Below are 13,072 nucleotides of genomic sequence, written 5' to 3'. Positions count from 1 at the left end.
TAGACAATTTAAATCTTAAAGGGACATATCATGAAATTCGGACTTTGTGCTATAACGGGTCCCTAGTGCGTCTATTAAGAAAATATGCAAAAGATTAACCCAGTAACTTAGTTTTAGTAAACCATTCTCTGCCCAACCCAATCTCACAGAATTTTTTATTAATGTTTTTTGTGCCACTGGAGCACGATTGTCATTTTTTTGTGTCTCCCAGCATAAATGTCTATAAACAGTTTTTTCGTGTTTGTGGCACAGCTTTATTGTGTCATTTAATATTTTGTTTTCTCATTGTTTTTCCCCATTGTCGCTTGGGGTTAGAATTACTTTCTGTGACATCCTAACCCAAACCCCAACTCTAACCCCAACTCCAGACAAGAATAGTTTTAAAAGCAGAAGAAAAACCAATGCATAAAATTACATCCTAACACAAACCCTGAATCTTACCCTAACCCCAAGTGACAATGTTTTAAAAATAGGAAAAAAGAATGAGAAAAAATATAAAATGAATGACACAATAAAGAAAGTCGTGCGAAAGCTGTTTATTGAAATTCATGCTGGGTGACACGAAGACGACATTTGTGGAAAATCGTGTCAATAGCACAAATAAATTAATCAAAACTTTTGTGACTATAACACGATTAGCCGTGAGATAGGATAGCCTCTGCAAGCATGTCAAAAAATACCTCATTAATATTTGGCTCCCCTTGTGATGTCAGAAGGGGATAATACCGACCCTTAATCTGCACTATCCAACCACGGCGCTGACATTTAGTGCAGAGATCAGCTTATCTGCATTTAAAAGGACACAGCACATTTTTGCTCACACCTACAAAGTGTCAATTTTAACATGTTATAATCAAATTATCTATATGATATTTTGAGCTAAAACCTCACTTACGCACTCTGGGGACACCAAAGATTTACTTACATCTTAAAAAATTTTCGTAAAGTGTCCCTTTTAAGAGAAATTCATCAGGTTACTGCAGGCACTGAAACTCTATGATCAATGTGTCATACTTCACTTGACCACTAGAGAGCAGTCTCGTGTCATTTTAATGAGATGAATGTCAGGTCTCAGTCAGGCTAATAAAATGTTGGTTTGAATGCATAATTATTATTTTTATTATGTGGTTTAACCCTGAAACGCTGTATTTTACTGTTTCATATTGAACCAAGTTGTGAATACAACTGCAATGGACAAAGTTTAGAGAGATATTGGAGTTGTTATAAGATAATTTTTACCTAAGTTAAATCCTGCCACAGTTTAGTTGCTAAACAAAGATTATTCATATAATAATAAAATACTTATTTAAACAGACCATTTTAGAAACAAGAACATGTCAAAAACAAAACAATGTACGGAGGATAAATGCATTGATGTATCGCGTATTATTGGTAGTAGGCTATCATTTCATAAAAATAAATATGAAATAATATTTATATAATAATGTATTAAAGTATAGATAGGCTTATACAAGCGTTCAGTAGTTTAAGTTCACTTGAAATGTTTTTATTGACCTTACAAAATCTTTCAAGTAAAGGCGTATACGCACTTATTTTTCCTGAAATTAGTTTTTTGTAGACAGAAACATCATTGCGCATTAGTTTCTTTCTTTACAAATTAAATAAAAAAATAATTGTAATGTTTTTGAATTGGGTGACTTGAACCGAATAAGAAAGAAACGCATCCAGACAGAGGCCAGAATAAATGTGAACTCAATACCGTTTAAAAATCATCTCAAGCTGAGACCTCAAAGCTGTTTGATCAAATGTTTGTAAAAGATTTGCAAATTCTAAACAATGCGTAAAACACTGAAATATATCTTTAATAATGAAAAGAAAATCAGTTGTGTTTTCCTCTACTAAAGCAGTTTTTTAGGCCGATCAGATGGTGGTGAACAGAGAGGTTCATGTTCTTGAGCTCCAGGAATGATCTGGTTTCCTTCAAGAGCGATGCGTTCAGTAAACAAGTGCACAATCGATCACCGGGAAGCATTTAATGGTCTGATGGGGACAGCAGGAGCTGTTAGGGTGTCGCTGGATCTCCGCCAGTACAGGGAGTTTAGTGGTTTTAATGGTTTGTTATGATGACCTTTCCGCGTTTCCATTAGTCTCGCTGTTATTCAGACTGGCGGCTTTGATTTAATCCTGTGTATATTAGACGAGAAGAGTAATTAACCAGACTGAATTCCTTTCCACACGAACTGAGACACAAACACAAACTAATCGTTAGAGATTTCTGCCATTTTGGAGATTAACCGATTAACGGTTTAATTTTAATGATTTTTATTTTAAAGTAAAACACTTTTAGTTCAATTTAAGTGAATATTGTAAAATAAGTGTCTTGTTTATTTTTAAAACTTCAGGCTGCGTCTTATTTGCTTTTATTGAAGTGTTTTAGTTTTTCTAAATTATTGGTCATATAGGCCTAACCAAAAAAGACACGATCACTTCCTTTAATGATTTATCATTCTGTTCTTGATTTAAATAATTGAATATGTACGAAATAATTGAATTTTGTTGAATTATTCGAAAGTAATGGACATCCAAGGTGGTAATTGCACAGCCTATATGCATTATTTTCAAATAATTCAAAGAACCAATTATGCCGCTTATACCACAGACATTGCTAAGGCATTGCTCTGGTGGCTCTTTTAGACATTTGACAGGTCAGGTGTGCATTTATGAAAAATAATGCATACCTGTGTAACATTTCTCAACCAAAAGCATTCAATAGCCTCATGGTATAAAGAACAAAAAATGCTTTTCTATTCCAATTTTTTTCCGCCAACGCAAACTTATTTTTTTCAAAATTAGATACTGAACTATTCGCTTACCAACCTTAAAATAAAAAAATGTTTTTGCTGCTTCAAACTCTGTGTGGCATTGCACTAATAGGATTAAGTTACTGAATGATTTCCATTCTGTCAAGGGTGCATTTAAAAGTCGCAATTAATAATCCGTAACAAATGTTTCCCAAACTTGTCAAAGTCCCAGAATGAACCGCAATAGTCAGGCCAGATTACCATTAAACTCTCAGGACGGCGATTTCATCGACCAGGGGGAATTTGGACAAACAAAGCAATTCCACAAGGTCTCCAAACTTTCCCATGAATCGGTATTTAACGATTATGATATTTTATTTGTTAATATTTCCGGCATGATGAGCCCCGTCACTGTTGACAGACTGATGGGTCATCTGCTCTTATATTGTACAGAAATAGTCATTCTCAAAGGACCATTGATGATGTTATCATAGCAAACACGAGGAGAGAGGGGTTCAAGTTTAAATCACAAAGCGTTTGCAGCAACTATGAGGTTTTATTTAAACCACAACATAGGCCTACGTGAAATCTAACGCGCGCTCTTGTTTCCTTACTTTTCACACGTGGGAATATATGAACATACGAAGAGGAAACACTGAATGGTTTGTCTTTTCGTTACAGGTCAGGAAGTGAGAAATAATTATTAAACCACACTTAAAGGATACAGGCTGCTGTACACAATGACCAACTACATCTTAAAATAGACCAGAGCTCTGATGAGGGTGAACATGACAGCTATTTTTGGATACCGTCGTCCTGGATGAATATTTCGGTTCTTGTGTTACTGTACTTACAGTCTCCACCCACACTATGCTGTGACATTCATGCAGCAGTTTAATTACTACACCAGATGACCCTCTGTGCTTTCAACACCAGTATATTTATCACACGAGGTTGTACATACAGATATGGAAATTTACAGTAAAGGTATCCGGAATCGCTGGACTTTACGTTCAACTTGAACGTTTTTTCTCCGTAGACAATTTTATTATTTGTTGAAATTTTCATCGTGGATATTTTGTCCCGAGCATTGACATACCAGTATATCAAATACATATGGTAGGCTATTTCAAAAAAAAAAAAAAATGATACAAATATGAAAAGATGATCTTGGGTTTCATTTATTCACTTTCGCGCTGTTTTGTGTTCTTTATTTTACGAATGCTTTTTTAAAGAAGGTAAAAATAAAAGGCAATCGAAATATTTTAAACGGACCTGACTTACAATGAAAAAAATTAAGAAAAAGTCATAAGATTATAATAAACCCCAATTTGTTTTCTCTCACATGAAAAAAAATACTGTACTTTGTCATAGTAAACGGTATTAATATTACTAACTAGTGTTTTTAATTCTGTAGTATCAAGTAAACTTTTAAAAATAAATGTTGGTAAATCGTGAAGAAAAGTAAATAAAATGGTAAGAAAGAAATGTTTTTAACCTTTAATTCAAAATGGTTCTTCGTTGCTGCAAATAACATCTTTTTACGAGTGTAGTTGGTATTAGTGTTAATAACACAATAGTTTATATGAACTTGATTCTAGTTTACCATAGTAAGTAGGCCTATTATTCTGTATTTTATAGTATTTTAATAATACAATGTACAATCATTTTTATGTGGGTTATAATGTGCACTTTAATGTTTTTATAAGGTTCAAATTTTATTTCAAAGAGTATGACGGGAGTAGCCAAGGCAGGAGATTGTGTGAGATTTATAAACAAAGAACTACAAAAAGCACAGGTAAGTTTAGTGTTAAACCACAATATTGTTTAGTTGTAAAAGAAAATGTAAAACATATTGAATTAAAAAAATAACCTATAATATAAAGGCCTTAAAATGTGAGTGCGTAAAAACCCTAAATTGATTAATATTTCTCATGCGGGCTCATTGTTTGTAAATGACGCTCTCGATGTGTCAGCTGTTGGTTTTATCATCTCTCTCCCTCTTTCTCTCTTTGTATTGTCTTATTCGTGAGATTCAGAACCTTCACATTTCCAAGACGCGCCGCACCTGAAATAACGTGCGTGTTTTAACCCGCGGCGCGTCTTCCACATCCTCTTCCCTGGATTGTTTTGACTGCTTGATCGAAAGAAAAGCGTTACATTTCATCTCTAAATTTAAACCGGAATGGAGTCACTCGAAAACACCGTGATAGAAGGCCGTCAGGGTCATAGAGCTTTCCGGTAATGAATCACGCCTAATGAATGCAATCTGAGGAAGAGACTCTTTTAAATAAAAAACAACTTATCTATAAATATTCATCTTTAACATTCCAACAATTTGGCAATTATGAGCACACACACACACATAACAGCGCAATGGAAGCATTAATTATGTAGGATATTAGTAAACACAATTATTAATAAAAATATTTATATTTTTTATTATTATTGTCCGGCCTATATTATTATTGTTTTTATAGTTATTCATGATAAATGCCAAATGCCCTCTAATTTTGGCACAGTAATCTTAAGCTGTCAAGACCTGAACTTTTACATATGGATGAAGTATCTCTTCTGAAGTTGATTGTGTTTTCCTTTCAGAGGAGAATAGATTTCCTCTGTTTATTATAAGCATGAGGACGGATTTGCGTCACCGCGCGACTTGCGAGTTGAGATAAAGTTGCACAAATATTGAAAAAAGGAAGTGCTAACAGCCATTATAAAGTTCCACCTCTCTGAGCCGGAGGAAATAAAGCTCCTCTGTTGTATCCTAAAATACTAAAACATTTTCTATTTTTGGCCTAAATCTAGCAGGAATATCCGCTCATTTAGCTCGAATCAGGGCTCATCAAAAACAGGATGACCCGCATCTAGAAACTCCTGTTTCCTAATCTCAGCAGAGGAATAACATCAGAACTCCATTACAGTCCAGAGACACAGTATGAGTCACTATTACAAATATTATACAATAATTATAAAATGTATTAATGTATTATGTTGCTTGCGTGACCTAATTTATACGAAAACATTCTCAGGGCTTTAGTTCTTTAGGGCGAAAAGGCAGATAACCATCTCTAAAAAAATATTTAAAACAAAAAAAAGTAGTAAAGTAGCCTATTTAACCAAATTAATTACTAATTAAAACTGAAGTTAAAATGTTATCTTTTACATAACACGTACTAAAATAAATTAAAACTTTTTTGGCTACTTTGTAAATTATATATATATATATTAATATTTTTACTTTACTAATCTATACATGCATTCTTTTTTCCACAAATTGTTTATGTATTTAGTTTGGTCTCACGTGCAATTACTGCTATTCTTGATATCCAATAAATAATTTAAATGCAATTTGTGTAATTGAGGTGTGTTATATGGGTCATTTTAAATAATAGCCAATGAGAAGTGATTTATAACAATCGTAATGATCTATTTTTTCAGTACAAGTGTGTCTATCAAATGCTTCGTCTTTGGGGCGTGTTGGATCTCTCTATGAGCGTCTATTGGTTCAGAAGGAGCCAATCAATAACGAAACTCTTGCTTAGAGCTTTGTGGACCACCGTCTAGAGTTTCATAGTTGAGAAGAAACGCGACACGAGGCAACTCCTTACATGACTGTCTGTTTGAACTCATTGCATGTGATTGTATGAGATCCTCTGTCATCCGTACTGAAGGTTTGATTTCTCCCGCAAGGATGTACACGACGGGACTGAATCCTTTTTACGCATCGAATTTTAGCCTTTGGACTGCGTACTGTTCGGGTGGTTTTGGGGTGGATACCATGAAAAAACCCTCGTTTTGTATCGCTGACATTCTACACGTTGGAGATGCCGAGAACATACCCGGGTCATCGGCTCTGATGGCCCACATTGGTGCCCGGGGGCAGGTTCATTCGTCGGGATCTCCGCTGCGCCCGTCCCCGGTCGCTCCGGACGCGCGACTTCACCCCGCGTCAGCGTATCACAGGCATGGAATACACCTGACATCTGTGTCCAGAGCCGCGCTTAACGCGCAATCCGCGCCTCCGCCGTCCAGTAAAGACCTCAAGTTCGGGATCGATCGGATATTATCCACAGACTTTGAGCCCAAAGGCAAAGAATGCACATCACTGCGAGGTAAGACAGTGTTTTAATTGTGCTGTCACCAGTTTCCACCACATCGTCTCTCACCCATAAAATTAGTTTAATTAGATTAGATGTAAATAAATCTGTTGAGCAAAAGTTTCCTTTAAACTGGAAAGTTACAATTGGAGTGCTTTTGTTTAGTAGTAGTTTTTGACATTGGCGAATAGAAGTTTGTTTTGGTTTATTCCCACGGCTATTACTTAATATTTATCACTGGGGGAGACTGCATGGGACAAAAAGTCAAATAAATAAACAGACAAACAAACAAACAAACCAGTGTGATTATTGGTGAGGACGCGTCCGGTGTGTATTGGTTATGGCCCTGTTTATGCCTATAAAATACATTAATAAACGGCAATAAATAAAGACAGTAAACTATTCCTGGACTACATGTGGATTTATTTTACATACCCAGTGTTTGATTCAGATCTTTTGTCGTTTTATAACAGATCTCACATCGATTGTTAGTCCGAATCGGCAGCAAGCAGTCCATGTGTCTGTGCAGCCGCCCGCCAGCGTGTACTTCGCGTCCATAGACCCGACCATGAGTGATACCTCCTCCGTGATGGGTTCAATAACCAATGCAGCCAGACAATCAGGGCAACATCAGTTTCAGGACACCTTCCCAGGTAGTGTAGAAATATCCCCCATTCCCAAATTAATTTAAAGGAGCATGAGAACTTGCATATATACACAACATAAACGATTGCATTGCCTTGATTTCCTCTTAATTTACGCATAGGCCTGTGCGCATCTTAAGTTGGATATGCAATAAAATAACATTGCAAATAATGCAATTTGTTCATATCACGCCTCTTTTGTTCGTAACTCTCAATTGCATAACAATTTTATTAGTTTCAGTTCAAGTTCAAGACTAACTCTGATGCTGTTTGACTTAAACAGGGCCGTATGCTGTGCTATCCAAAGACACAATGCCACAGACGTACAAGAGAAAAAGATCTTGGTCAAGAGCCGTCTTCTCCAATCTCCAGAGAAAAGGACTCGAAAAGCGTTTCGAAATCCAGAAGTATGTCACTAAACCGGACAGAAAACAACTGGCTGCGATGCTTGGCCTTACAGATGCACAGGTGAGCTGCAATTTATCATCTGCTGATCTGGCTATATAAATAAAAATGCATCTCAGCAATTATGATGTAATTATTAACTTCCTTAATAAAATGACAATAATATATTTTTATAATGCAATTAAACATCAGTATTTATGGCAACACATTTCGAGTGATACAAGGCTTATATATATATATGCGAAAACGCATCATTGCGACATCCACATTTCGAGGGAAATGAAAGTCAATTATAACGAATTATTGCAAATATGGGAGGGTTACAGTTTTCAAAAATTTCAAAACATTCCGGTTGAAGATATGAAGCAAGAGTTTCTGTTTTATACAGCCATTTTAAAATGTGATGAGAGGACAATTTTAACTCTTCGGTAAAATATAGAAAAAGGTTTTCTGTCCGTCTAAAATTATTTTTTACTCTCCTAATAACTGAATCCAGTTTCTATTCAGTGAATTTATTTCGTATCGAAAGTCTAAACGTATGCAATTTTGTATTGTATACGTTTTGTAAATTTGTGCACATGTAGGTATGCAGGTGCATGCAAATCTTTTTTACGCAAAAAAAAAAAAAATTAAAATCAAATATTTATGTAAAATCAATACATAAATATTCTAACATCAATGCATTGTTCGTTTATTAAAAGTATTCAAAAATATTTTTCTCCCTCCTTTAGGTAAAAGTTTGGTTCCAGAACCGACGGATGAAATGGAGACATTCCAAAGAAGCTCAGGCCCAGAAAGACAAAGATAAAGAACAGCCCGACAAATCCACGACTGAAACCGAGCAAAAAGATCGCGACGAATCTGAATGCGAAAGCGAACCGAGCGAATCCGAATTCGAGGATGGACCGGATGACAAAAGTGACGTGGACATTTGTGAACTGAACAAAGCCAGTGTGATTATTCCTGGACCTGTCCCGATGAACACAGATGACACAACAAACATCACGACAGAGACGAGCACAGCGACACAAATACTGCTGTGAGAAACCATGAACCCAAAAATCTGATGTGAACGCCTAAGATCACAAATAAGACTCCGGCCTACTTGAGTCCTGGTTTCATATCAGTGTGAAACAAACTCTCTCATGGAAACCACTGCCGTTCTTTATGACGATTTGGGAATTTAATATTCATGAATTAAGACTGTTGATAAACTTGATTGTATTATATTTTGTCTGTAAGTATTTGCACTGAAAATGTAAATAAAAGTTTGTTACTGTTCCAAGTGGTGCATGTATAAAAATGATTCATGCACTTTACACACAATTCAGTTTAAAGAGATTAATATAAACCAAAACTTATTATAATCATGTTAATAGTTTGTCTATTTGTTCACAAACCCCAATGAACTCTTGCAAAACTAGACTTCTCTTTAAAACGTATTACTCAAGTTATAACCGAGACATTTTCGCAAGAAAAACACACTCATTTAAACTCATTTTATTGTGACATTTTCTACAAAATGGCAAATGACATTGCAAATAAATTGGGAACCTTAAAAGAGGCAAAAAACAGAATGCATCCGCCATGCCAAGAAAATTTTCACATGGGTTAAATTTTACATTTTCAGTTGTTTCAACTTAAACAAATGTTTTTTAAAAACATTAAAATATATTTATTTTTACTGAAAGTAAAAATGAGAATCTTTTATAAATGTCAGGTGGGGCAAGTTGTCACAGGACACTTAAGGTGATGTAATTTTATACAATTTATTAATTATAATTCTGCATGCCAACACTACACTGTAAAAAATGACGTCAAATCAACATATATTTTTATGTTACTTTAACTTAACAAATTAAGTTAAACAATTTCAACTTGTTTTTATAAGTTATATCAATTTATCGCAAGTCAAAACTGACTTTATTAACTTCATGCTGCATTAATATTTTTGTTAATTACATGTTTGATGTTTTATAATTGTTAATACAATTGGCTAAACCCATTAAATAGCCCAAAATACATTTTATACAACACTGTAAAAAATACTTTGCTGCCTTAAATTTTTTTGTTGAATCAACTCGGATTTACAAGTCATTTCAACTTACTATTATTTATCTTGACAAGAGATGCGTTGATATAAATACAGATGAGTTGTTATAACTTATAAAATTAAGTTGACTTTTCTCAACTATATTTTATAAGTTGTGACAACTCATCTCTTTTGACATGACTTGTAAAGTTGATTTAACAAAAAAGGCAGCAAAGTATTTTTTTACAGTAAACATACAGCTTTTGAATTTGTATAAATAGTTCACACACACACAAATAAACTTATTCTTGCAAAAAAAAAAATGTATCAATAAACACCATCAAGTCCCATTGTGACAACTTACCCCTGACAACACACTCTGCGTCAGTTTACTGTTTATCTTTTTTATTTAACTCTGTTTGCATCATAACGCTCTGATAAATGGTTCAGTAGACATCATTTGGCCCGTAGGACCTTTTTGAGTCAGGTTAATGTAATTCTGCCAGGGCTTTTTCGACCTGAAAAATGTGAGCTGGCCGAAATTTGGCGTCTAACAATAAACAGAGAGCGAAGAGCTTGGATTTATAGTTTGTGTACGTTCGCCGGCTCCAGATATCAGCAGTAGAGCGGATGAGTATGTTTTATGAATGTACACTGTAAAAAACAACCTATAGAATTTACTCAAAAAAATTGTTGTAACAATTTGCACTCACTTTGTTTGAGTAAATTATATCCTATATATTTGATTAAAAAGTACCTAAATTTAATTACTATGATAAAGTAAAAAAAATTAGGTAAGGTCTACCTATTTTTTCATAACTAATTACTTATAAAAAAATGAATAACATTAACCCTATTGGTATTAAGGCACAGATCTATTAAATTATTATTAATAATGATAAGCCATTAAGAAACATTACATATTACTTATTCAGAGAGGGTTGAATAAGAAAATAGTCATGCACAAGATTGCATAAATTGCTTGCTTTATTGACCAAATAACATTCTGTAAACATTTAAAACTAATTATTGGACGTATAATAACCCCAATACATTTCAAGTGAAATACAACATATCATAGTTTTACATAAAGCTTCTTGAACATATTATTTCATAAAACAAAATAAACCAAGGCTTCATGAGATGTTAAAAAACCATTAAAAGCAAGATTCCTAAATACTGTTCTTCACGTTATCATTAGAAAATTAAAGAAGACAATAATATGAGAGGAAAAACTGATCTCATTTACCTCAGTAGACTAGCATGCTATGTCGATACAAACAAACATTTCAACTTCATTTAAAACTTATTAAGTGCAAAAATACAACTTCATATTATGCTATAACTCACAGTACACGTGCATAAAACATTGAACACTAACAAGAAGTACTTACATTCAATTTTAAGTGATTCAACTTCATATACAAGTCTCATATATAACATATGAACTCCGAAATACTTTTTTGAACAGACATTAAAAAGCGAAAGGCAACGTTAAGTATATATCCGTAAATGATAATAATAATAATAATAATAATAAAATGGCTTCATAAATGGATCCCTTCTAAAACAAAACTCAATATATTAACAGATAAATGCAAGAAAACTTTTACAGTAATTATCTAGCATCGACAGCTTTACCGTTGTTTGTTTGTCTGCTCGACGCCCTCCCGTCTGTATCGTACATCAACCGTCCGCTGCTCTCTCTCGTCACGTGGCTTGCTCAAGTTCAACCACTCATATTGAGCAGCTCCGCTGTTCACGAGATTCAGACATGTAAATAATAATAATGGAAGTTAATATTTTAATCATAAATATGGATATTTATTCGTATTCGCAGGTGCAAGAACTGGGCGATGTTTCATTCAAAGCTAACCTGACTGACATATTCTAACCTATCAATCTGTCAACAACAGAGACAGAGAAGCACGCAAATGACTAAACTTCTGGTAGATTTTACAGTTAACCAACTTAACATTTCCATTCATGATGATATCAACAAGTTAAATAAAAACTTACCTGTCAACAAACCGCAGTTCTCCCGCCGATATGATATGAAAAAATGGTGACTCGAGTCCCGCCTGGATGTTGATTCATGCGCACTTTGCGGTGCTAAGGCCAATATTTTGGGGTATATGTTACTTATTTTTTTAGTATTGCAGTAATTACTGTTAAAAATTGGATAGTGAAGGTAGAATATACCCATTATTTTTTATTTTACTTGCTAGCTTATATACTTAATTAAATTATAACTAATTTTCATGGGTTAAATTTAACACCCTCCAGAGTAATTTTTTACAGTGTAGATTCAGAATCAGAAACTACTCCATTTATGGACTCTGGCTGTCTAAGCTACAGTTCACATGCCGTACACTGAAGTGGAGTGTGTGTAATGTCACTGCTGTAATTGCAAAACTATTTGAGGATTTAGACAATAATCCATCCACAGATATTATAGGCTCGTGACATTACTATTAGTGTGTATTTTACATCTTCAGATGAATTATTATGCATTCAAGTAAAACACACTTTAAAACACATCACATCCCCTGAAGGCCTCCGATACAATCCTACAGTTTATTTATAAATTGATAAATACAGCTACTACAAAAGCAGTCTGGTTGTACTTTAATAATATACAGTCGAAGCGTTATTGTGAGCATTGCATCAAGAACGTCAGACGGTCCAGCACACAGAAGCTCTCGGGTCTATAATCACAAACAGGCCTGTTAAGAGCATTAATGTCTGGGAGAATAATTTATAAAACTCAAACATTTACTCTGTCCAATGTAGACAACAGAATCATCATGAATAGACATGAATGATGCCAGCACAGTGTGTGTCTATACAGTAGATGTTTTTATATCTGTGCCGATCGTGTATTTCCAGGCTGATCTCACAAGGATTCATATTTTATGAGAAGGCTAATTCTTATGAATTCCTATAAGTGAATCGTACAAATAAGTATTATTATTATTAAGGAAAAAATAACACAAACAATGAAACCCCACCCTCTAACTCCAATGTCACATGACAAAAAAGTACAAATGTGGTCTTACGAATACGAATTAGCCACGTTGTAAAATGCGTACGAATTGCTATGAGATTGTGTTGGTAATTCTGACT

General features: G+C 34.3%; 1 protein-coding gene and 1 long non-coding RNA gene across 4 annotated transcripts in view; one reads left to right on the top strand and one right to left on the bottom strand.

Annotated features, from left to right (window-relative positions):
* The first annotated feature begins 6,203 nt into the window (after nt 1-6,203).
* Nucleotides 6,204-9,512, top strand: hlx1 (H2.0-like homeo box 1 (Drosophila)). 3 transcript variants are annotated; one of them, XM_065256491.2, is made up of 4 exons: nt 6,204-6,880; nt 7,339-7,521; nt 7,793-7,977; nt 8,646-9,512. In XM_065256491.2, exons 1-4 carry the CDS (start codon nt 6,412-6,414, stop codon nt 8,955-8,957), a joined length of 1,149 nt encoding a protein of 382 aa, XP_065112563.1. In that variant the 5' UTR covers nt 6,204-6,411; the 3' UTR covers nt 8,958-9,512. The 3 variants fall into 3 exon arrangements, with proteins under 3 accessions (XP_065112563.1, XP_065112564.1, XP_065112565.1); XM_065256492.2 differs by having other exon boundaries at nt 6,231-6,880; nt 7,339-7,518; nt 8,646-9,510; XM_065256493.2 differs by lacking the exon at nt 7,339-7,521 and having other exon boundaries at nt 6,257-6,880; nt 8,646-9,506.
* A 3,054-nt stretch (nt 9,513-12,566) lies between these two features.
* Nucleotides 12,567-13,072, bottom strand: part of LOC135738526 (uncharacterized) — a 42,209-nt gene continuing 41,703 nt past the window's right edge. Inside the window, exon 3 of the long non-coding RNA XR_010528712.1 lies at nt 12,567-12,654. This is a non-coding gene — a long non-coding RNA (uncharacterized lncRNA). The remainder of the gene's footprint in view (nt 12,655-13,072) is intronic.

Source organism: Paramisgurnus dabryanus, chromosome 12, assembly GCF_030506205.2.
Source record: "Paramisgurnus dabryanus chromosome 12, PD_genome_1.1, whole genome shotgun sequence".
NCBI lineage: Eukaryota > Metazoa > Chordata > Actinopteri > Cypriniformes > Cobitidae > Paramisgurnus > Paramisgurnus dabryanus.
This window is presented reverse-complemented; position numbering and strand designations above follow the sequence as displayed.